The sequence below is a fragment of the Podarcis melisellensis genome (assembly GCF_964234715.1).
Source record: "Podarcis melisellensis genome assembly, chromosome: 7".
Classification (NCBI taxonomy): Eukaryota; Metazoa; Chordata; class Lepidosauria; order Squamata; family Lacertidae; genus Podarcis; species Podarcis melisellensis.
Genome location: NC_138539.1, coordinates 15,440,856 through 15,463,547, shown reverse-complemented (window position 1 = coordinate 15,463,547; position 22,692 = coordinate 15,440,856). Strand labels below are relative to the sequence as shown.

Below are 22,692 nucleotides of genomic sequence, written 5' to 3'. Positions count from 1 at the left end.
GGTCACCCAGCAGCTGCATGTGGAGGAGCGGGGAATCGAACCCAGTTCACCAGATTACGAGTCTATCACTCTTAACCACTACAACACACTGGCTCTCTAGAGTAGAATGTGTCCTTTTATTTAAAATGCATATGGGTTATTTGTGGAGCATAGGATTTTGTTCATTCCCCCCCCCCAATATAGTCTGGCCCCCCACAAGGTGTGAGGGACAGTGGACAGGCCCCCTGCTGAATAGTTTGCTGACCCCTGTTATGAATGTTGGTAAAGAGAATTGTAAGAGAGAGAGAAATTAATTTATGTCCTCCTGCCTATTTCCCTTCCTCCTCCTCCTCTGCTTGGGAAAGTGAGCCCCACCAAGGAGATAAAGATTGTCTCAGCAGTGAGACGGAGCAGTATGAGTAGCTGTAGCAGCAGCGGGTACTTCAGCAGCAGCCCAACGATCAGCGGCAGTCCTCCAGTTCTGTGCAACCCCAAATCTGGTAAGGATCGCTAAGACTTGTTTGCATTGGTGAATGTTGGATGCACTTTTTTAGATGCACCTTCGCATCATACATGCATGCTTAAAAAACAAAACAAACCAGAAATAGCAACTGCTGATATGATAATGGGAATGACTGTAAAGGGATGGGGCTGCAGTCTGGGTGGCGCTTGCTCCTCCAAAGCTGCTATTAGCTCTCCCACCAATGCGAATAGCAGCTTTCGAGGGGGAAGAAATGATTAAACACCCCCCCCCCCGTCAGCCTTCTGTAATTCCCTACCCTTAGCACCTGCTAGTAGTATTTTTGTAAATCCAAATATGCATTTAAATCCAGATATACTTTACCCCTTAGAAGACATCCAGGCAATTTAGCTTTGAGATAGCAGGAGTGTATTTGTTTTTAATGAAGGGGCATGTCTTTGCAAAACCAAACACCCATTATTTCCCTCACAGAATTCTGGGCACCATTGTTTCTTATGGGTTGCCCGAAACTGTAATTCTCTAAGGGGTTAACTGCAGTGCCCAGAATGCTCTGAGGGAAATAATGTGCTTTGAATGTGCTTTAAATGTACAATGTGTATATGGCCAAAACCAATTTACATTTAAGGAGGGGAGGACTAAGCGTTTGCATGTTCCCTCATCTTTAAAAATAAATATATATTTTTTGTACATTGAAAACTAAGGAAAGGCTAGACCAGAGTTCTAATGGGCTATGTTTGAATATACGGGAGTTTAACACATGAAAGCGTTATCTTCAAAGCTTAACCTGAATTGGTCTAGCCCAGCAACAGACCTCTCAAAATCTGTTCAGGTTTTCCTGGACTCTGATTCCTAATTCTTCAGCTTTTCTGTGCATGACTCAGGTTTTAATCAATGGCGTATAGTTTTATTCCATTTTTATTCCAAGTTTTGAAAGCTTCAGTTTGATTGTTGTTGCGCTTTGTGAATTTCCTCCAAATTACCTCTTATGTAAACTGCTCAGATGGGATGCGGATGGCGCTACGAGTTAAACCACAGAGCCTAGGACTTGCCGATCAGAAGGTCGGCAGTTCGAATCCCCGCGACGGGGTGAGCTCCCATTGCTCAGTCCCTGCTCCTGCCAACCTAGCAGTTCAAAAGCACGTCAAAGTGCAAGTAGATAAATAGGTACCACTCCGGCGGGAAGGTAAACGGTGTTTCCGTGCGCTGCTCTGGTTCGCCAGAAGAGGCTTAGTCATGCTGGCCACATGACCCGGAAGCTGTACGCCAGCCAATAAAGCGAGATGAGCGCCACAACCCCAGAGTCGGCCACAACTGGACCTAATGGTCAGGGGTCCCTTTACCTTTACTAAACTGCTCAGAGATTTCTTTTTATATTAAGCAGTTTCTAAATTATATACGTAAATAAATCAGGCCAGTTCCCTTAAAAAAAATAATACAGTGGTGCCCCGCAAGACGAATGCCTCGCAAGCCGAAAAACCCGCAAGACGAAAGGGTTTTTCGGTTTTTGCGACGCTTCGCTAGACGATTTTCCCTATGGGCTTGCATCGCAAGACGAAAGCCCATAGGGAAATCTCGGGGACCTTTTTTTAAATGCTGGCGGTGGGGAGCAAAGCCTTCCCCCCCCTCCGGACTTCAGAAGAGGTCCAGGAAGGCCGGCAGGGGCGAAAGGCTTTGCTCCCCACCGCCAGCATTTTAAAAGCGGTCCGGGATAGCAGGGAAGCGCTTCCCGCTATCCCGGACGGCTTTTGAAGGCAGGCAGGGGGGGCAAAGACTTTTGCCCCCCCTGCCTGCCTAACCGGGGGCTTTTAAATCGCCCCGGGACTGTCCGGGGCGATTTAAAAGCCCCCGGACGGCTTTTGAAGCCTCCCCCCGCCGCCCGGCTTCGGGGCATCGTCCCGATGCCGGGCGGTGGGGCAGGAACGCCTCCCCCCCGCCGCCCGGCATCGGGGCATTGTCCCGATGCCGGGCGGTGGGGCAGGAACGCCTCCCCCAGCCGCCCGGCATCGGAACGATGTCCCGAAGCCGGGCGGCCGGGCGGGAAAGCCTCCCCCCGCCGCCCGGCTTCGGGGCATCGTCCCGATGCCGGGCGGTGGGGCAGGAACGCCTCCCCCAGCCGCCCGGCATCGGAACGATGTCCCGAAGCCGGGCGGCCGGGCGGGAAAGCCTCCCCCCGCCGCCCGGCTTCGGGGCATCGTCCCGATGCCGGGAAGTGGGGCAGGAACGCCTCCCCCAGCCGCCCGGCTTCGGGGCATCGTCCCGATGCCGGGCGGTGGGGCAGGAACGCCTCCCCCCGCCGCCCGGCATCGGGGCATCGTCCCGATGCCGGGCGGTGGGGCAGGAACGCCTCCCCCAGCCGCCCGGCATCGGAACGATGTCCCGAAGCCGGGCGGCCGGGCGGGAAAGCCTCCCCCCGCCGCCCGGCTTCGGGGCATCGTCCCGATGCCGGGAAGTGGGGCAGGAACGCCTCCCCCAGCCGCCCGGCTTCGGGGCATCGTCCCGATGCCGGGCGGTGGGGCAGGAACGCCTCCCCCCGCCGCCCGGCATCGGGGCATCGTCCCGATGCCGGGCGGTGGGGCAGGAACGCCTCCCCCAGCCGCCCGGCATCGGAACGATGTCCCGAAGCCGGGCGGCCGGGCGGGAAAGCCTCCCCCCGCCGCCCGGCTTCGGGGCATCGTCCCGATGCCGGGAAGTGGGGCAGGAACGCCTCCCCCAGCCGCCCGGCTTCGGGGCATCGTCCCGATGCCGGGCGGTGGGGCAGGAACGCCTCCCCCAGCCGCCCGGCTTCGGGGCATCGTCCCGATGCCGGGCGGTGGGGCAGGAACGCCTCCCCCAGCCGCCCGGCTTCGGGGCATCGTCCCGATGCCGGGCGGTGGGGCAGGAACGCCTCCCCCAGCCGCCCGGCTTCGGGGCATCGTTCCGATGCCGGGCGGTGGGGCAGGAACGCCTCCCCCCACCGCCCGGCATCGGAACGATGTCCCGAAGCCGGGCGGCCGGGCGGGAAAGCCTTTGTCCCCCCTGCCTGCCTTCCCAGGGGCTTTTAAATCGCCCCGGACAGCGGAGAAGTCCTCCGCTGTCCCGGGCGATTTTAAAATGCCGCCCGCCAGAAGAGGTCGGGGGAAGGCGTTTTCCATAGGAACGCATTAATTGATTTTCAATGCATTCCTATGGAAAACCGTGCATCGCAAGACGAAAAACTCGCAAGACGAAGAGACTTGCGGAACGAATTAATTTCGTCTTGCGAGGCACCACTGTAAATGGATGGAATATTTGCGTATTCCTTAGACCTAATATAGCCAGAATTCAGCAACCAGCTAAAAGTAAACGCGGAATGGAATTAGGTACGTTGTCATCTTAGGCATATGACACCAGCTGCTCCACCGAGCGCTTTCACACCCCCACTGGTTGTGGCAACCAGCCCTAAATCGGCTGACAATCCAAGTTTTCTGACCCGCTTAGCAACAGTTTATAGATCAATCTGTCATTCTTCTCCATTACGCAGAGAGAACAGTGACAGCAGTGGCCGGCATGTGAAGACATTTACTTTATTCGAGCCATTAATGAATGAGGTCAGCACAGGAAAGGGGATAGCAACGATGCGATCATGCTGTTTGCTAAGAGGAATTAGGAATACTTCAGCAATCGGTTCATTTTCAACAAGCCCCTCTATGATAAGATGAAAACTCTCAGCTTCCAAGATTGTTTTCTTTCTAAGCTATTTCCTGTGCCTCTAGAAAGACGAAACATCCCCCCTTTGTGCTCTTCCGACTGATATTAAAAGGCGGAGGAGGGCAGTAAAGAAATATGCATTTTCCCATCCACACTGTTATCTGCTTCAAAGGGAGAACAGAATGTCAAAGGGAATTCTCACACTCTCCTTTCTCACTTCAGTCTTCCCTTCAGTTACGTATAAATATACTGGCGTGTTCTGAAGATGATTTCAGTAGCTCTGCAAAGGCATTAACCTGCGAATATGAGGGCTCCAACTCAAGTGACTTGCCCTGTGTACAACACGGTGCAGGCGTGTCTCCGGCAACTATAGGAGACACTCATGATTAATAGTGCAATTCCCTCTCCTTTCCCCCTTGTCGTGGTTTTATTTAAAATTTATTTATCTGCGTTCTTTAGAATCTGGGCACGTCCTGGCTGCACAGTTAAGTGTGGGAGTGAACACACTGGCCTCTGAAAAGTGAGCAAAAATCAGAAACTGTACCTGTCAGCGATGCTCTGCTGTTTTATATCTTGTGGCGGGGAAGTGCACCTAAAAGGAACACAAAAACACATATTATTTATTTAGCAGTAAGCAGTCGTTCCTTTATTGCCCACTACTATCTACCCTTGTGCCAAGAAACAAGGGTGTAGCATTCATTTTAGATCCAAAGATTAGATTGCAAGTGTTTAATTGAGGGAAAAGATTTTTGTGCAGATAGATAGATAGGTAAGAGAGCTGAAAATAACGCCGACAAATTTTGCAACTGACAAGCCCTGTGCCCCTTTGGTTCCATATAGTACATGAGTTAAAGGTAAAGGAACCCCTGACTGTTAGGTCCAGTTGCGGACGACTCTGGGGTTGTGGCGCTCATCTCACTTTATTGGCCGAGGGAGCCGGCGTACAGCTTCCGGGTCATGTGGCCAGCATGACTAAGCCGCTTCTGGCGAACCAGAGCAGCGCACTGAAACGCCGTTTACCTTCCTGCTAGAGCAGTACCTATTTATCTACTTGCACTTTGATGTGCTTTCGAACTGCTAGGTTGGCAGGAGCAGGGACCGAGCAATGGGAGCTCACCCCATCACGGGGATTCAAACCGCCAACCTTCTGATCGGCAAGCCCTAGGCTCTGTGGTTTAACCCACAGCGCCACCCGCATAGGCGAGTCTAAAAAGCCTGGGACACAAATTGTCACAGCCATCTAGCAGCTGGGGAGGCTCATTTACCAGAAATAATGTATTTAGCATTAACTCTGGAAGTGTGTACTTGATTCTGACCAAACTAAGCCTCCCTGATGTATATTGTGTTCTAGGAGGCTTAAACCCAAAGCAAGCATTGGTTGCCAGGTTTGTTGGTGTGTTTTTCCAGCTCTCCTACCCCACCAATATTGCAACAATAGTTTTTCATTTCAGCAGTATTTTGCTAAGATTGTAGTGTTCCGTTGCTAATTAGAAGATTGGTTTTTGTTTCTTAATGTGGAAGCGACATAGGAGAATCACAGCTGGATGACAATGTCGTTGACAACCTGAGTAAAGGAGACATGGTGATTCCAGACTAAGCAATCCCAGCTCTTGTGAAAGTCTTTACTTAACATCCTCCTTGTGTATTTGCAGTATTGAAGAGACCAGTGACTCCTGATGAACTTCTGATGCCTGGGGCACCATATGCCAGGAGAACCTTCACAGTATGTCTCCAATTACCTCAATTATCTTCTGTTGTGACATTTTGATCCATTATTCAGACATAATAATGGATGCAAAAAATAGATAAAGGAATATTTTCATTCGCATTTTGGTACAATTTTGAGCCCAGGGTGTTTAATCACAAAATCTGAAGGACTATGAAAACTGTGTTCCTATTAGTCCAGGAAGTGTGTGAATCAGGCCAGCTTTCTTAAAATTGTGGCTTGGTTTGCCTAAAATCCCTGAGCGACCCTAGAATCTGGTGAATCACAGTGGATTCACAAGAATATGCTTGTGTTGTTTTGGCTTGCTACCAAAACAGCAACAAAGAGAATTGCTAAAGCATTCTTGTTCCCTCTCAAGATTGTAGGCGATGCCGTCGGGTGGGGATTTGTGGTGCGTGGGAACAAGCCTTGCCACGTCCAAGCTGTGGATCCCAGCGGCCCAGCAGCTGCAGCAGGAATGAAGGTAATTTTAACGAATGCAGGTTAAGTACTTTAAAAAGGGGAGAGGGGATGTGTTGACATGAAGTCAGGACTACTTCAGATGTGACACCACGCAACACAACTCTATACACCTGGTGTGGGGACATACCTTCCAGCGTTCCTCTGATGAGAATCAGGACGCATGTCTTTTGCTGACATGCTCTTGTGGGAGCCAGCTGATTCGTGTGAAAGCACAGCATCACAGCAAGCACCATCTTGCCCTCTTCCCTGAGCTTGGCAGCCACACTGGAGAGGGAAACAGGCGGAGGAAGGAGGGGGCAGTGGGGGCGGACTGTGCACCCGGGTGTCTTCGCTGAGGGGAGTGACATTTGGCACGCTGCCCGCCCGTGACTCCTAAGCCTACCCCAAGCCGTCAGGGGAAGGGGGAGCTGCGCCACTTTGCCAGCGGCATTCCCCCCTTCATTTTGACAGCTGGGGGAGGCTTGGGAGTCGTGGGTGGGCGGTGCGCCGAATGTCTGCCATGGGCGGCTCGCTCCACCCCTGGCTGCAGGGCGCGTGCGCCACTCCATGCACCCAAGCGGCTATCCCATGCCTGGGAGCGCACCCTCCACACCCTGCCCCCCTTGGGAGCGTGCCCACCGTGGGCAGCGTGGACATATGCTCCGCCACTGGTGGGAAACGAGATTCTGGGATCAAATCAGGAACTGGGATGGTTTCTGTAATTCCAGGATTGTCCTGGGGAAATTGGCACACTTGAAGCATATGTAAGGATTTCCATGAGTAATTAGGTAAAGGTAAAGGGACCCCTGCCCATTAGGTCCAGTCGTGGCCGACTCTGGGGTTGGGGCGCTCATCTCGCTTTATTGGCTGAGGGAGCCAGCGTACAGCTTCCGGGCCATGTGGCCAGCATGACTAAGCCGCTTCTGGCAAACCAGAGCAGTGCACAGAAATGCCATTTACCTTCCCGCCGGAGCGGTACCTATTTATCTATTTGCACTTTGACGTGCTTTCGAACTGCTAGGTTGGCAGGAGCAGGGACCGAGCAACGGGAGCTCACCCCGTCGCGGGGATTCGAAGGGCCGACATTCTGATCAGCAAGTCTGAGGCTCTGTGGTTTAACCCACAGCGCCACCCGTGTCCCCCACAGCGCCACCCAAGTAAATACATATGAACTATATACAGTGGTACCTCTGGTTGCGAACGGGATCCGTTCCGGTGCCCTGTTTGCAACATGAAAGGACGCAACCCATGTCTGCGCATATGCGCATGCACGGGTCATGATTTGCCGCTTCTGCGCGTGTGCATGACGTCGTTTTGCGCATGCGTGAGTGGCGAAACCTGGAAGTAACCCTTTCTGGTACTTCCGGGTCGCTGCGGGACACAACCTGAAAAAACGTATCATGAAGCAAACGTAACAAGAGGTATGACTGTAATTACATATTGCCACACAGGACACTGCTTTATGCTTACTCAGACCATTAGACTATCTCGCTCAGTGCTTCCTGTACTGCCTGACAACAGCTCACAGGGTCTTTTCTCAGCCCTGCCTTAAGGGTGTTGGGGACTCAACCTTCTGCATGCAATGCAGATATTTTCCCACTGAGCTACAGCCCTTCCCCACCATCGCATGCCACTATCTACATGGGATCTTCACACTCCTTCCTGGCAGAAATGTATTCCTGTAGGAGTTTTAAGCTGGCCTAGGACATTGCCAGGTTTGCGTCTTCCTTTCCTGACGCGAGTCTCCTTTAGGCTTCTTTATGCTCAGCGCAACAGTAATAAGAGCTGGCAGCGAAGAAGAATCCGTCCTGCTCTAAGAAGCTTTGTCTGCCAGAATTGCTTGGAGCAACCAACCAAAAGAGACCAGACCAAGAAAACTTGGCAAAGAGGGAAAGGGCAAGAATTTGAAGAGCAGCCAAAGCTCAGCGTTTTGCTTTCTAGAATTGTCCTTGGCACCGAGGCAGCACCCTCTTCCCTGCCTTGTTGAGATGCACCCAGAAGTCTACACATTTCTGGACGTTGGCTGCATGCTGTGGTTGTTTAGAAAACTTGCAGTCTTCCTTCCCTCCACGCTCCGCATGTTATGCTTCTCTCCTTTGCACTGTGTGGTGCAAACTCCTGGGGCAGGACTTTTGGCCCGCCGCTCCCCATGTGCACTCGAAGGCCTTTTGTTCCAGAAAGCTGTAAGGAAGATATACTTACAAAGCCAGCGCTGTGTGTCTTGCATTCCATAAGACGACTTATTCAAAAGCCATCAATCTCAGTGGATTCCAAAGAGAGAGGCCTGAACCAAGCCTTTGTAGCGGCGAGGAAAATTGCCAGGATTTTAATTTCAAGAAAAATGAGTCTTGGGTCTGTCTGGAAGGCCTTCATTTATGGTGTGTGCACGACTCTGTAGTAGCCTAGTGGTGATAGAAATGTGCTCTGTACTTTCTCGGTGGGGTGGCTTTTCATAAGGATGAGAGCAAGTCTTTGGCATTGAAAGCAGATTCTGGATCCTTTAGCAATCGCTGGCATTGCTCCTGCATAGCCCATCCATTCTGAGGGCTGCTCATGGGCTATATGGCCAGAGGAGTGAAAAAACCATGGCAGAAGGACAGCATCTGCCTTCTGCTGTTGGCAATGGAGTGAATCTACTGCTTTTTGCAGAAAGAAGTTCAGAGGAGGTAGGGCAGGTCTGGAAAGGCTCTTTGGCTGTCTTCCCACCAGGTCCTTGCAAGCTCTTTGAAAATAAGTCTGGTGAGAAGTGGAAAACTCTCTTTGTTTTCCTCGTTCACTTTACAGGGTTGGGCGTTACATCACAAGACTGAAACTGAAGTGGGGTAAATATCGACACAGCGATAACATTGTGATTGCAGCAAACACCAGCAACTCACTCCCTATGTTAAAGACACACCATGTAAAGATTGCACAGAAATAGACACGATAAGGCCTGCCCTCTGTTTCCAGCACGAAAACTGTGAAACCACCTGCTCAGGGTTTAGTTTGGGGCTATTTTAATCTCATTGTGTTGCTAAATATGGCGAATATGCTAGCTGTACAATGAAAAACCGCGCTGGTTCTTACTTTGGAGACAGAGCAGATAGTGTAAGCTGGGCAACACATCTCTCCTACTTTTTTGTTGTTGTCTGGGAGTTTGAACAAACATCAGCTGTTTTCCGATACGGTTTTACTCGATGGCTTTTCTTTAAATAATACGACAGATGAAACAGAACTGGCATTGGTCTAGTATATAGCTGTCAACTTACAGATTTGAAAATAAGGGACCAGCAGCCAAAATAAGGGACCTGCAGCCTCACCTGTTCCAGGCACTCCAGTCTTCCTGTCCTCCTGCAGTTTGGTCAAACTGATGCTGGTAGCTTTGAGAACACTGTCCAACCAACTTTGTAACCAGAGGTTCAACTGACTAGAATCTGAATCACATGCACCACAAGGCCTATGCAGCCTCAACTTAAGATGGCTCCCCGGCCTGGCTTTGCACTGCAAAGTTTGCAGCAGCACGTGCAACAAAATGGCATCCAGCATTCAAAAACCCCTTCAGCTTGCATTAACTAGCAACACACAAGGCATGCAAGCTCCACCCCCCAGTCGTTCTTGGACTTCTTATTGGGTGAGCAACACAGCCAAACAACACAGTTGGAGCCTCCCTCCTCCCTGGCCGGCAGGGAGGGAGAAGAGCTGCTTCCTTTGAAATTTAAGGGACATCCTTTAAGGGACATCCATCAATAAGGGACAGCAGCGGGACCCGGCGCTAGAATAAGGGACTGTCCCTTCAAATAAGGGACACTTGACAGCTATGGTCTAGTAGCACTTTTGCAGCTGGTTTGAGGACCAAAGTGGAGCTTTGGCAGAAGTTCTGAGTCTGCGAATCGTATACACACCCCACACATTTAAGAATCTCCAAAGAATCCTGCATCAGAGACAGAAACATCTGCTGAAGGGAAGTGCAGGTGGACTGTGGAAGATGGAAGAAGGATTGCTCACTTCATTTCTCCACTGCCGCTTCCCCTTTCTAAATGGCACCCTCCCTCCATCACTTTTTTGATAATTAATGTCTCCAGATTTCTGCTGACTGTACAGTTTGGCTCTGAATTTCTTCTATTGGTTGTATTCTCTGCCAAGAGTATAATAGATTTCACCTGCTGTTACACTAGAGAATGAGCATAGCCGAAGAATCTTTATAAGTGTTCTTTGATATATAGCTATTAATCAGCAAAGTGCTACTGAGTCATGTCCTTCCTTTGGTGACATCATATTATTGCAAAGAAGCTGGGAAAAGGTGGGCTGGACGAGGTAACTCTTAGGTGGATTTGCAGCTGGTTAATGGACCGAACCCAAACTGTACTCACTAATGATTCCTTGTCATCCTTGAAAAAATTACAAGTGGAGTGTTGCAGGGTTCTGTCCTGGGCTGTTGTTGTTTGTCTTTATAAACAACTTGGATGAAGGAATTGAGGGGATGCTCATCAGATTTGCAAACTGGGAGGGGTAGCTAATGTCACCTCGTATTTATGGGACTGCCTCTCCTGGTATGCCCCGCAGAGGACCTTAAAGTCCATGAATAATCACAGTTTAGAGGTCCCGGGCCCTAAGGAAGTCAGATTATCCTCCACCAGGGCCGGGGCCTTCTCAGTGATGGCCCCCGACCTGGTGGAATGCTCTATCCCATGAGACCAGGGCCCTGCAGGATTAAACTTCCTTCCGCTTTCAGTTTGACCCTAGCCTGATCTTTTATTCCCCTTCCTTCCCTCCCCCTCCCCTTTGTATGAAGATTACCCGCTCAGGGATCCCACAGCTAATTCTCCCCTGGTCTCCTCGCTGGCCCAAATAGGACTAATTTAGCCAGCTAGCCCTGGTGACCATCTAATGTTTATTGGATGGATCTTCCCCCTAAATTGATTTTTGAATTCTGAATTTATTGTTATTCACGTTTTATACTGTATTTTATGCTGTTTTTTTTGTTGCATCAATTAAGTGTTTTAAATTTGTTGTTAGCTGCCCTGAGCCCGGTTTCTGAACCGGGAAGGTCGGGGTATAAATAAAAAATTATTATTATTTTATTATGAAGTCGGGGGCATGGGGGGGTTGCGGCTCTCCCCAGGTGTCATCTCTGAGGGGGTGACCAAATGGCACACTGTGGGGGGCAGCACTTACCGTGGGGCCTGGCCTGCAGCTCGCCTGAGCCACGCATCTCTCCTGGAAGTAAGGCGATGGCTTGGGGGCCCCCGCTGCCCAAAACAGCAGCGTGGGGCTTGCGTCTGCCATGTAGACACTATGGGCAGCTTTCTGCGGCACCCCCGGGTGTGGATCACAGTGGCGCCCCCCCTTTTTAAAGAGCCAGTGTGGTGTAGTGGTTAAGAGTGGTAGTCTTGCAATCTGGTGAACCGGGTTCGTGTCTCCGCTCCTCCACATTCAGCTGCTGGGTGACCTTGGGCTAGTCACACTTCTCTGAAGTCTCTCAGCCCCACTCACCTCACAGAGTGTTTGTTGTGGGGGAGGAAGGGAAAGGAGATTGTTAGCCGCTTTGAGACTCCTTAAAGGGAGTGAAAGGCGGGATATCAAATCCAAACTCCTCCTCCTTTTCTTCTTCTTCTTCTTCTTCTTCTTCTTCTTCTTCTTCTTCTTCTAAAAGAAAACAACCTTAAAAAACCCAACAATTCTGATAAACCCACCATTTTGGCTTGCTTTTGTCAAACCAACAGGACTGTTACTAGCCACTTATCTTTTTCAAATTAGTTTTAAACAAGGACAATCTCGAGGCTACAGTACTTTTTCTAAAAGTTTTTGTAAGAAGATGCTTGCAGGGCCATTTAGATTAGGAATGCATAAGATACGAAGGCATGTCGGGCTCTTTGTCATCATGAGTTCTGGGAGCCGCAACAGCCGTACCTATTCAAATTGCGGTGAAGCCGCTCCGAGTGCATATGCCAGCGCAGAAACAGTGCTGCGCTTATGTGTTAATTGAGCTCGTAAATTCCTGCCTGGGCCGCAGCCCAATTACAGATGCATCATGTTGCCAGACTGCACAGCTGAGACCTTTTGCCCTTTCGGAGCATTTGCTGACTACTTAAAATAGCCCTTGGCCAACAGCTTTTGCTGCAACGGTGAAAACCGTTGGTGGAGTTCGAGTGTGGATTTCATGCTCTTTATTCAGCTCATAGTAGTGAGGAATGGAAGTTTTCCCGAACTGTCTGCTTTATATACATTATTTACACAATGGGCTCCACGTGATTGGCTAATTCTGGGATTCTCCTGTAGGCCAATCAGGTTGCAGATTCACATCCACCTGAAGTTGGATTGGGTGGCTCCTGCAGACCAGTCAGACTGCTGCATTCTGAATCCTATTGTTCTAGGACCAATCAGACTGCTGCAATTTGGATCCTATTCAACTCAGTACATAACAAACAGGAAGACAATTTGGACACTGGAAGTTTGGGAAGAGTGCAGAAACTTAATAGCGTTGTAGACAACCCCGGTTTCTTTGGCCCTGCTGTTGCTGTCCTTGAGTTAAGGTTGCCACCTCTTGTTTCCTGAAGCACCGCTGTGCCAGGCAAAAATTCTACTGGTATAGCTTTACCCACCATGTAGATGGGGAGAATTTCACCTGTTCCCTTTCTACATGAAGAGTTTGGATTTGATATCCCGCTTTATCACTACCCGAAGGAGTCTCAAAGCGGCTAACATTCTCCTTTCCCTTCCTCCCCCACAACAAACACTCTGTGAGGTGAGTGGGGCTGAGAGACTTCAAAGAAGTGTGACTGGCCCAAGGTCACCCAGCAGCTGCATGTGGAGGAGCGGAGACTCGAACCCGGTTCCCCAGATTACGAGACTACCGCTCTTAACCACTACACCACACATGCAGGTGTTCAGCCCTCTGGAGAACCAGCAATACAAAGGTTGATACAGCCTTCTCCTCTGTGCCACATCATGATGTGCTGCATGTAATGGTGGCTCTGAACTGATGGTGGCGAAGCAGAATCATAGCGTTGGAAGGGACCTCAAGGCCATCTAGCCCAGCCCCCCTGCAGTGCAGATCTTGAGGTTGGAGCAAATAACTCAATGAGAATAGCAACACAGTGTGAATCGGCTATGAAGCAAAAGGGAAATTACCTGCTGCAGCTTATTAAAAAGGAACCTGAAGCTTAATTATTTATTACAATTATTTCAGGGTTAGTCTTATCATAAACTATGGGTGCTCTTAATGTCCGCTGGAAAACAGAAATGAACTAGTTTGCGTGAAATGGATGCTGTGATCCATTTGGGTCTCTCCCCCCCCCCACTTCATTCACATGTGCAGGAAATGAAAACAACAATTCTTGTTGTCATTTCTCTGAAACACCCCCCCCCCCAAAGACTAACCATTACGCCGTCAAATTTACAACCTGTGCATTAAATTAGGTCAACAAGTTTACGGCTCATGTTCTGCTTAGCTGACATATTTACTTCCCCAAATTGTTAACTTGGAAATCAATGTCGGTGAACTTAAAAGAGCCTCATTAGCCTTACTGTTCTGATCTGAAAAACTCTGGTTTGGCGTCATATCAATTAACTAAACAATAGTATTAACAAAATTGTTTGATCTTTAAAGTAGAAAGTGCCAGGCTTACCTCTGCTTAGAACTGGTGTCCTCTGACCTGTAAATCTTCCCTTATAATCCCAGATGTGTGGGTCCTGTTGTGATTGTTCAGTGTGTGGAGGGAGGCATTTTTCACATGCTTAAAGGCACCCTTGCCATTAGGATTAGGCAATTAGGCTTTTTACATTGCACTAGTTACCCGCAATATCCAGGAAGGAAGATGAAGCAGTGAGCTTTTCAACAGGTTACAGTGGTACCTCGGGTTACAGACACTTCAGGTTACAGGTGCTTCAGGTTACAGAATCCGCTAACCTAGAAATAGTACCTCAGGTTAAGAACTTTGCTTCAGGATGAGAACAGAAATCGTGCTCCGGCGGTGCAGTGGCAGCAGGAGGCCCCATCAGCTAAAGTGGTACCTCAGGTTAAGAACAGTTTCAGGTTAAGAACGGACCTCCAGAACGAATTAAGTTCTTAACCCAAGGTACGACTGTAGTTGAATCTTTCCCTCAGCTGAAGGAGTGGCAAACCTCAGGAGGAGGGGGCAGATGCTAGGCTGATAGGGTAAGAGCAACTATTACAATGGGAGCGTGTGAAATCCTCAGTGCAGGATATCTTGATCCTGGGAGCTCAGGTAAAGTCATCAGATCCTTTGAAGTCTATGCATTGAGTAAGGACATTCCTGAGTTATCTTCCGAATCTACTCCTCCAGGAGAAACAGTTGGTTCTGTCTGGTATGTATGTGATCTCCCAGATGCTTGATGCTCTGGGAGGGAGAGAGGCAGCAGTTCTGGAGATTTATCAGAAAGCCGTGACTCATGGCACATGGTGGCTAGGTCCCAAGGCGCCCTGCAAAGAATGGTGCTCAGATAGGCGTAGTAACCAACCCCTGCAGAAGAAGAGGGACTACTTCTCTGAATGGCTGGTACTCCAGCTAATGAATGGCCAGTGCAGCATTCTAGGATAGCCACCTGTCATGTGCTTCCGATGAAGCTTTGTTTAAAGGTAAAGGTACCCCCTGACCGTTAGGTCCAGTTGCGGACGAATCTGGGGTTGCCTGCTCATCTTGCTCTATAGGCTGAGTGAGCCAACGTTTGTCCGCAAACAGCTTCTGGGTCATGTGGCCAACATGACTAAGCCACTTCTGGCGAACCAGAGCAGCGCACGGAAACACCGTATACCTTCCCGCTGGAGTGGTACCTATTTATCTACATGCACTGGTGTGCTTTCGAACTACTAGGTTGGCAGAAGTTGGGACCGAACAGCAGGAGCTCACCCTATCACAGAGATTCGAACCACCGACCATCCGATCGGCAAGCCCTAGGCTCAGTGGTTTAGACCACAGTGTCACCCGCATCCCACCTGAAGCTTCGTTTAGGCGAGTTCTAAACATCCTCCCCTACCCACCCTATACAGGTGGCTGAATATGGACTTGACGTCCAGCGTTTGGTTTGTGCCACATTTGTTCAGAGGGATTACTTCTTCCTCGCTTCTTTCTTAGGCTGTCTTCTTGCCTTTGTCCACCTGTACTTCTCTGCCTGCTCTGTCTCTGGCTCAGATATGGTCAGAACAGGAGGCGGAAAGTCAGGCCAGTGGGGGTGTTGTCCCACAGTTTATTGGATGTTTCCTCCATGCTCCTGTCGAGAATGTTCATGGTAAATAACCATTGTTTTGTTCTAGCCTGTCTATGCATATTCCCTCCCCATTTGGCACTCCAACATTGCCTTGACTCAGCAAACTGGATGCAAACTGTAGACGCTTTAGCTCTCAGCGCAGCTTTCCTACAAACAGGCTGCTTTCTCTCTCCTTTTGCCAAAGCAGTAAGCACTCAGCGATGGGTTTTATCTGAATGAAAATAGCACCTCGGGACAGAAGGAGTAATAATACAGGAGTTTGTTTATTTCTCCTTAGACAAAGTTGTTTTTTCTCACCTCCACAAATTGAAACCTGGTTTGCAGCAAGCGTTCTGCAGAAAGTCTCGAACATGACACTAGGCATGTTTTGAGCCTTAAAGGCGGAAAGCGAATGCCAGTTCTCTGGACATGCAATCTTGTGTTTATGCAAGAGCTGGATTGCTGCCTGCACCCACACCGCCCACTCTTTTTAGCCAATGGCGCACTAGCTAGACATACTCACATACACAGTAAAATGTAGTATGCAGAAAAAGATTCCTCCCAAGGGTGGATGTTAAAGGAATGGGGAGCAAAATATGTTACTGGTGTAGAGCATGGAAAATGAGCCCCTGTCTGCAGAAAGTTTCACTCTGAAGATGAGGAAGAAGGAAGGAGTTCTCTGCAGACTAATCAGATTAGACCTTTGGCACACACGAAAAAGGTTTATACGATGCTTTAGACAAGCATATAAGCCCCTTTCACATATTACTTGCAAGAGAGTGGGGCCATGCTCCTGCCCCACTCATTTATTTATTGCTTTAGGATCCACACTTTGAGAACTATGGTCAACAAAGTGGTATCACAACAGATATAAAATGTAATTGAGATTCAAATGGGCTCTAGTAATTTTAAAACAGCCATTTCCTGACATTAAAAGCCTAACAACCCACACAGAAAGGCAAAGGCCTTAGGGAAGAGAGAGGCCTTCAAGGCCTAGGCAGCTATGGATGAGCCCTGTGGGGCCACCACCAAAAAGGCCCTGTTAGCAGTGCCACCCTCCCACAGTCACATCTCTTCTTCACTGGCAGACATTTCAATGTCACTTCATGTCAATCTCAGAGTCCTAGCAGACTGACACAGGGAAGATCATGTTAGTATTTCATGCAGCCGATGCTGCAAATGTGACTGGTGTGAATCACATGCCTGTCTGAGAAGACTGTGGGAATGGAAGACAGCCTTATCTGTATTCCGCTGTGTGTACTTTGTAACATACTTTCACTTTTTTTTGTTTTTTCAGAGCTGAGGAGAATGGTGAACATTATGCTGTAGTCTGTATATAGTGTGTAAATAAATAGTCGTTTAGATCTACGGTGTCTCTTCTTGCTGTTATGCCAGAAAATTAGTGTGCATATATCAAGCTGATACAGTGGTACCTCGGGTTACATACGCTTCAGGTTACAGACTCCGCTAACCCAGAAATAGTACCTCGGGTTAAGAACTTTGCTTCAGGATGAGAACAGAAATCGTGCGGCGGCAGCGGGAGGCCCCATTAGCTAAAGTGGTGCTTCTGGTTAAGAACAGTTTCAGGTTAAGAACGGACTTCTGGAACGAATTAAGTACTTAACCCGAGGTACCACTGTATATGATGCTGAGCTTCCTGGAGAAGAAGGGAGATGCCTTTTCCAGTGCTGCTCACATTGGAGGACGCTTGAAGTTCTGGCCGTTTGCAGGCAACCCCAGGGTGTTTCCCAACAGATCACGTCCAGCACTTTGAATTGAGCCCAGGAACATATCTGCAATGAGCACAAAGAGGTGCAAATTGGTGTAATATGTTCCAACTGCCTGGCGTCCAGAGTGGAGTCCCTACGGTGGTTGGATGGTGCCTTGCATGCCTCCTTCTGGAAACTCCTGCTAAAGGGGTGCCCAATGTATTGTTCTGCTTTCCTTTGCACCACGTCGGCAAGGCCAAGAGTGGGGCCTTGTCATCTGGACAGCCCAGGACCTACATACACACTGCACAGCTTTGCACCAACAAAAACGTGGGAGGCAGCATTCACGAATTGCCGATCTCTGCAGCCACAGCAGGCGCTGTGATTCTCCAGCATTCTGACTTCACCCCTGGAAGCACACTCCATTGTATTTCAAGACAGATGGGTACCAACAACAAACTGGCATCAATTAGCAGCCAATATTTTTCTCCAGTTGATGTTTCTGGGCAACCCTTGTCAGTCACACCGCCTGATCTTGCCTCCAGAGAACCACAAATTAGTGTGTTTATTTGTGAAATAGCCGTGGTGTGCCCTGTTTCTCCATCCGTCCCCTTTCCCCACTCACTGTAACAGTAATTTTTTAATATAAATTGAGTAAATAAAATAAGGAGTCAGATTTTTAACAAGTTGGAGGAAGGGCGGGCAAGGGGACCAGTGGAAGAGCAGGGCAGGAGAAGCTGCAGTACTTAAAATTTACAGAACTAATAACCTTGATATTTTGTGAGATGCTGGTATATAAATACATTTAGTTATTCATTCATTCATTCATTCATTAATGAACCTTTGATAGGAAATGCACAGCACCCCAGATTTGCAAGCTGACCATTGTGTTGGAGAGGAAGATGTTAAAAATAATATATTTTTTGTTGGCCTTGAGGTTTTCTACAGCCTGTTCTAATAAGAGCCCCCCCCCCCCCGGGAATAACCAAGGCGGTGGTGGGAATTGCTTCCTTGTTGCATGTAATGGGAAATCAGCGTCAGGTTTACAGAGGTTTGTTCAGGTTCCACAGTCAGTATCTTTGAAGCTTCTCCGACGGAAGTGCTGGCGTTCTGCTGAATTGTAATAAGGTTGTGTCCGATTCCTCCCTTTCTCCAGCTGACTTGCTGTACAAGAAAACAACCAGGTGCCCTTGTTGACAGTAGTTCATGCTGACATTGGTGACTATCGGTTGGCTCACTGTAATGATTTATTATTATTATTAATAATAATAATAATAATAATAATAATAATAACTTATACCCTGCCCATCTGGCTAGGTTTCCCCAGCCACTCTGGGCGGCTCCCAACCAAATATTAAAAAGATATGGGTTAAGATTTGCCCAAAAGCTTTGTAAAATGAAGTGCTTTGGGTTTGTTCCAGTTAAATGATGCAATGCTGCAGCCTTGCCCTTGCCAAACCCTTCCTCGTTCCTAGCCTTTGTTTTGTTTCATTTTATTGCCATTATAAACTTTCATGCTTAGCACATTGAGCTTATTAACAATTTCCAGAGGGGTAGCCCATGGCAGCAGAAAGAATCTTGCGACACTATGTAGACTAACAAATTTATTACAGAAGCATAAGCTTTCTTTTTTAAAAAACAGGGTTCTTTGAGTAAGCAGTGTATCAGATGAAATGGCATGTAATGTTAATGGGTTTTGAAATATACTCGGAGTCGAGAGTGGATTTCATGCTCTTTATTCAGCTCATAGTGGTGAGGAGGAATGGAAGTTCCCCCATAATGTCTGCTTTATATACATTATTTACACAATGGTTCCCACATGATTGGCAAATTCCGGGATTCTCCTGTAGGCCAATCAGGTTGCGGATTCACTTCCACCCGGAGGTGTATTGGGTGGCTCCTGTGGACCAATCAGACTGCTGCATTCTGAATCCTATTGTTCTAGGACCAATCAGACTGCTGCATTCTGGATCCTATTCAACTCGGTACATAACAGGTTTAAAATGGCCAGAAGTGCTTGGGATTTAAGATTACGGCAGACGTTTTGCTGACATGGTTCATCCCGCATTGTCTGTGAGTTTCGAAGTGTTTTCTGCTGCATATGGTGTTGGGCCTCTGGAGCAGAATGTGTTGCCTTCGCCCAACACTATGAGCATCCTTGCCTCTTTCTCCCCCATTTCTTTTAGGTCTGCCAGTTTGTGGTTTCGGTGAATGGGCTGAACGTCCTCCATGCAGACTACAGGACAGTGAGCAACCTCATCCTGACTGGTCCTCGAACCATCGTCATGGAAGTGATGGAGGAGATAGAGCCTTGAGGAGGACACTTTGAGATGAGGACACCTTGTCCAAGACAATTATCCTGCCTTCAAAGTACTTTCCTCCCTCCCCTCCACCCCCAGTTTACCAGTAATAAATACTTGGGTGGATACGCTCTTCAGCCAATCTTTGTACCCATGGTACTGATGTGCAGACTCACCTGCGCTATGCTGTGGGCCAACTGCATATCCGAGATGTAGCCAGCTCAGGTGGCCTGCATTACAGATGGCTGTGGTACCAACAGAAGGGTCAGAATCATGTCAAGAATCGCATCCTTGCAGGTTTCCCCAATGCTATGCCGCTCCTCTTTTCCTTCACAATTTTATTTCTGCAATGGAGCCGCCGCTGAGATCATCCGAAGGACTTTCACCTTGGGAATTGGGCAGCATCGTATATTTTCATTCGCACTTGTTATCGGAACTGTAATGTGCCAATTGGAAGCATTGCCAGGTGGTGTGTGTGCATTACTTCAGGAAGCTGTAGCAGAACATCAAATTCTAATAAATTAAAAGGAGGTGTAAAAGTAAAGGGACCCATTAGGTCCAGTCGTGGCTGACTCTGGGGTTGTGGCGCTCATCTCGCTTTATTGGCTGAGGGAGCCGGCGTACAGCTTCCGGGTCATGTGGCCAGCATGACTAAGTCACTTCTGGTGAACCAGAGCAGCGCACGAAAATGCCGTTTACCTTCCCGCCAGAGCAGTACCTATTTATCTACTTGCACTGGTATGCTTTCGAGCTGCTAGGTTGGCAGGAGCAGGGACCGAGCAACGGGAGCTCACCCGTCGCGGGGATTCGAACCGCCAACCTTCTGATCGGCAAGTCCTAGGCTCTGTGGTTTAACCCACAGCGCCATACAGCAAATGTGGCCTAAGTGAACAATTTGGATACACCCCGTGCATTTTTCTGGCACTGTTAAGTCTTAAGTTGCAGAATTGTCGAGTTTGAAGGGACCCAAGGGTGATCTAGTCCAACAACCTACAATGCAGGAATCGTTTGCCCAATGTGGGGCCTTGAATCCACGTCCCTGAGACCAAGAGTCCCACGCTCTATCCACTGACCATTGTTCAGTGACTGAGCACATGCTTTGCATGTAGAAGGTCCCAGACTCCACACTTGGCAGCTACAGCCAAGCAAGTAGCGATGAGAAAAGCTTTTGGCAGAGACCCTGGAGATCCACTGCGAGGATCTGGGTTTGCATCTCTCCTCAAGCTTCCTGGGCGAGTCACTATCTCTCATCCTAGCCCATGTCAGAGCATCATTGTGTGGCTAAAATGGGATAGCTCCCTTGCGTGTTACCCTGAGCTCTGGAGAAATGCCAGGATGTACATATGAGAAATAAAATATTTCTCAGTCTCAATGCCGCATCTTAATGAGGACAATAATGATCTACCTCCCGGGATATTGTGGTGAATGTAAAAATCCTTCAAACTCGTGCATTAACTGAGCTTTCACAGGCCATATAGTTCCTTGAAAAGCGTGGCTTTAATAGCACAGCGATAACTAACAGTATGATGCTCAGTGGCTTAAAAGAACCTATTACGTATACAGTTTGGGTGGAATGACTGGATCTGGGAGGCTTTGTTTAGCCTCGTTTTCAAAACGCTAAAAATAGAGGAAGCTGCAGCCATACCTGCATTAAAATGTGCTTCTCTCACTGTTGAGTAATACGCGCTTGCTTTTAAAAGAGCAGAGCTTTCACTTTTTGTAAACTCACATCTGAATCATTGTTTTGTAGAATGCTGAATGAACTACGGAGCCAATCCTACCTTAGAGCCAAAATATTAAGTGGGTTAGGCAACAGGATTTGGGGGTTGTTGTTTTTTCAGGTTGTTGAAGGTAGTTGGGGGGGGGGGGAAATGAATTATTTCTTATAATGTGGACACTCAATTCACTTCTGCTGCAATAAGCAGGTTTTTTCACATTAGGTCCAAATCCAAAATATTGTCTATTTTCAGCATAAATTTAGATTCGCAGACCATGATGAAGCCCCTAGATTGAAATGTCTGAATCCCCCTTTTAAAACCCAATTCCTGGTTGAAGCTTTTAGAAAGCGGTGTGTGTGAGTGTGTGTGTGTTTAAAATTTGGCAGCATATCTTCAATAGCAAAATTCAAACACTTAATACTTGTAATTGACCCTTTCAAATGTGACTTTAGAGAAATTCACTCCTGTTTGTGCAGGGAAAATGCACATTTGGATATAGGCTTGCTTTGAGCTACGGTAAAATGTGATAAATTTCGAAAGAGGGGGAAATATTTGTGCCAGCTTTGTAATTTCTCGCTCCGATGAGGAAAGGTGTGCCATAATTTTTTTGAATGTATACATATTTATATGTTTTCCACAAGACCGTGTAAGCTATACATAGCAGAGGTATTCTGGTACTGTTCGATTTATATATGTCAGTTGAGTTTTTGAATAAACCTTTTTAAAAACGGGATTTGTTTGTGGCCACGTGTAAAAGAAAACGTTACTATCTCGGTGTTCTTCTCCAGTAAAGGAGATCTTTGACTCATGGGCCAAACTTGGCACATCGGGGCGTCGGGGGCAAGCCACACCCTTTGCAAGCCACACCCTGTGGGGCAGGATTTGGCCAAAACGGGTTTTGCAGACACCAGTTGTCAGGAGCCTCTGAAGCATTGTGCAAAGCAGGGTTGAGCATGCATTGGCTGGTGTGTGTGGAGGTTCAATCCTGTTCAGTTTGGGTGCACAAGAATTGTGCATGAATTTTTCTGCTTGTCAAATTTGGCCTGATTCTGATAAGCCAGAAGGCTTCTCCACCCTCAGTCACACAACAGCTTTATTGTGTATATGTGCAAAGGGTGAACGCAAAGTAGTAGTTAAAATGCCATGTTGATACATGGCCATGTTCATCAATAATTTTTTAACAAGGCCCATCTTTTTGTAATAAGTAAGAGCTCAAGGTTAAAGTGGCCTTAACTTCACCCACTGTTCTGCTCACATATAAGCAAAGATCTCTTGTATATTCATATCGCTGCGACCAAGAAGCTTTTGCAAGAGTGCTCTGTATAAACACTGACCCCCTCTTATTGAGGAGTGCGGGTGGTCCGTGTTGTGGCAGGCTGTGGCAGTGCTTGAGTGACAGGCGTATTGTGTGACAGGAGACCTTGCGCCTGAATGCGTATCGCAGCGCAAATGGGCATGGACTCCTGACCCACTCGTTTTATTTATT

The 22,692-nt window shown here is 48.3% G+C and overlaps 1 protein-coding gene and 1 long non-coding RNA gene across 4 annotated transcripts in view; both read left to right on the top strand.

Annotated features, from left to right (window-relative positions):
• The window catches only part of LOC309374270, a 251,011-nt gene extending 229,072 nt beyond the window's left edge, over positions 1 to 21,939 (top strand). The window contains exon 2 of the long non-coding RNA XR_014170475.1: positions 20,247 to 21,939. This is a non-coding gene — a long non-coding RNA (uncharacterized lncRNA). The remainder of the gene's footprint in view (positions 1 to 20,246) is intronic.
• The window catches only part of DEPTOR (DEP domain containing MTOR interacting protein), a 62,590-nt gene extending 40,651 nt beyond the window's left edge, over positions 1 to 21,939 (top strand). For all 3 annotated transcript variants that reach the window (XM_081918910.1, XM_081918908.1, XM_081918909.1), the window contains 4 exons: positions 345 to 479; positions 5,779 to 5,849; positions 6,211 to 6,315; positions 19,375 to 21,939. In XM_081918910.1, the coding sequence (XP_081775036.1) occupies positions 345 to 479; positions 5,779 to 5,849; positions 6,211 to 6,315; positions 19,375 to 19,503 (440 nt within the window). In that variant the 3' untranslated portion in view covers positions 19,504 to 21,939. The remainder of the gene's footprint in view (positions 1 to 344; positions 480 to 5,778; positions 5,850 to 6,210; positions 6,316 to 19,374) is intronic.
• Positions 21,940 to 22,692: the final 753 nt, after the last annotated feature.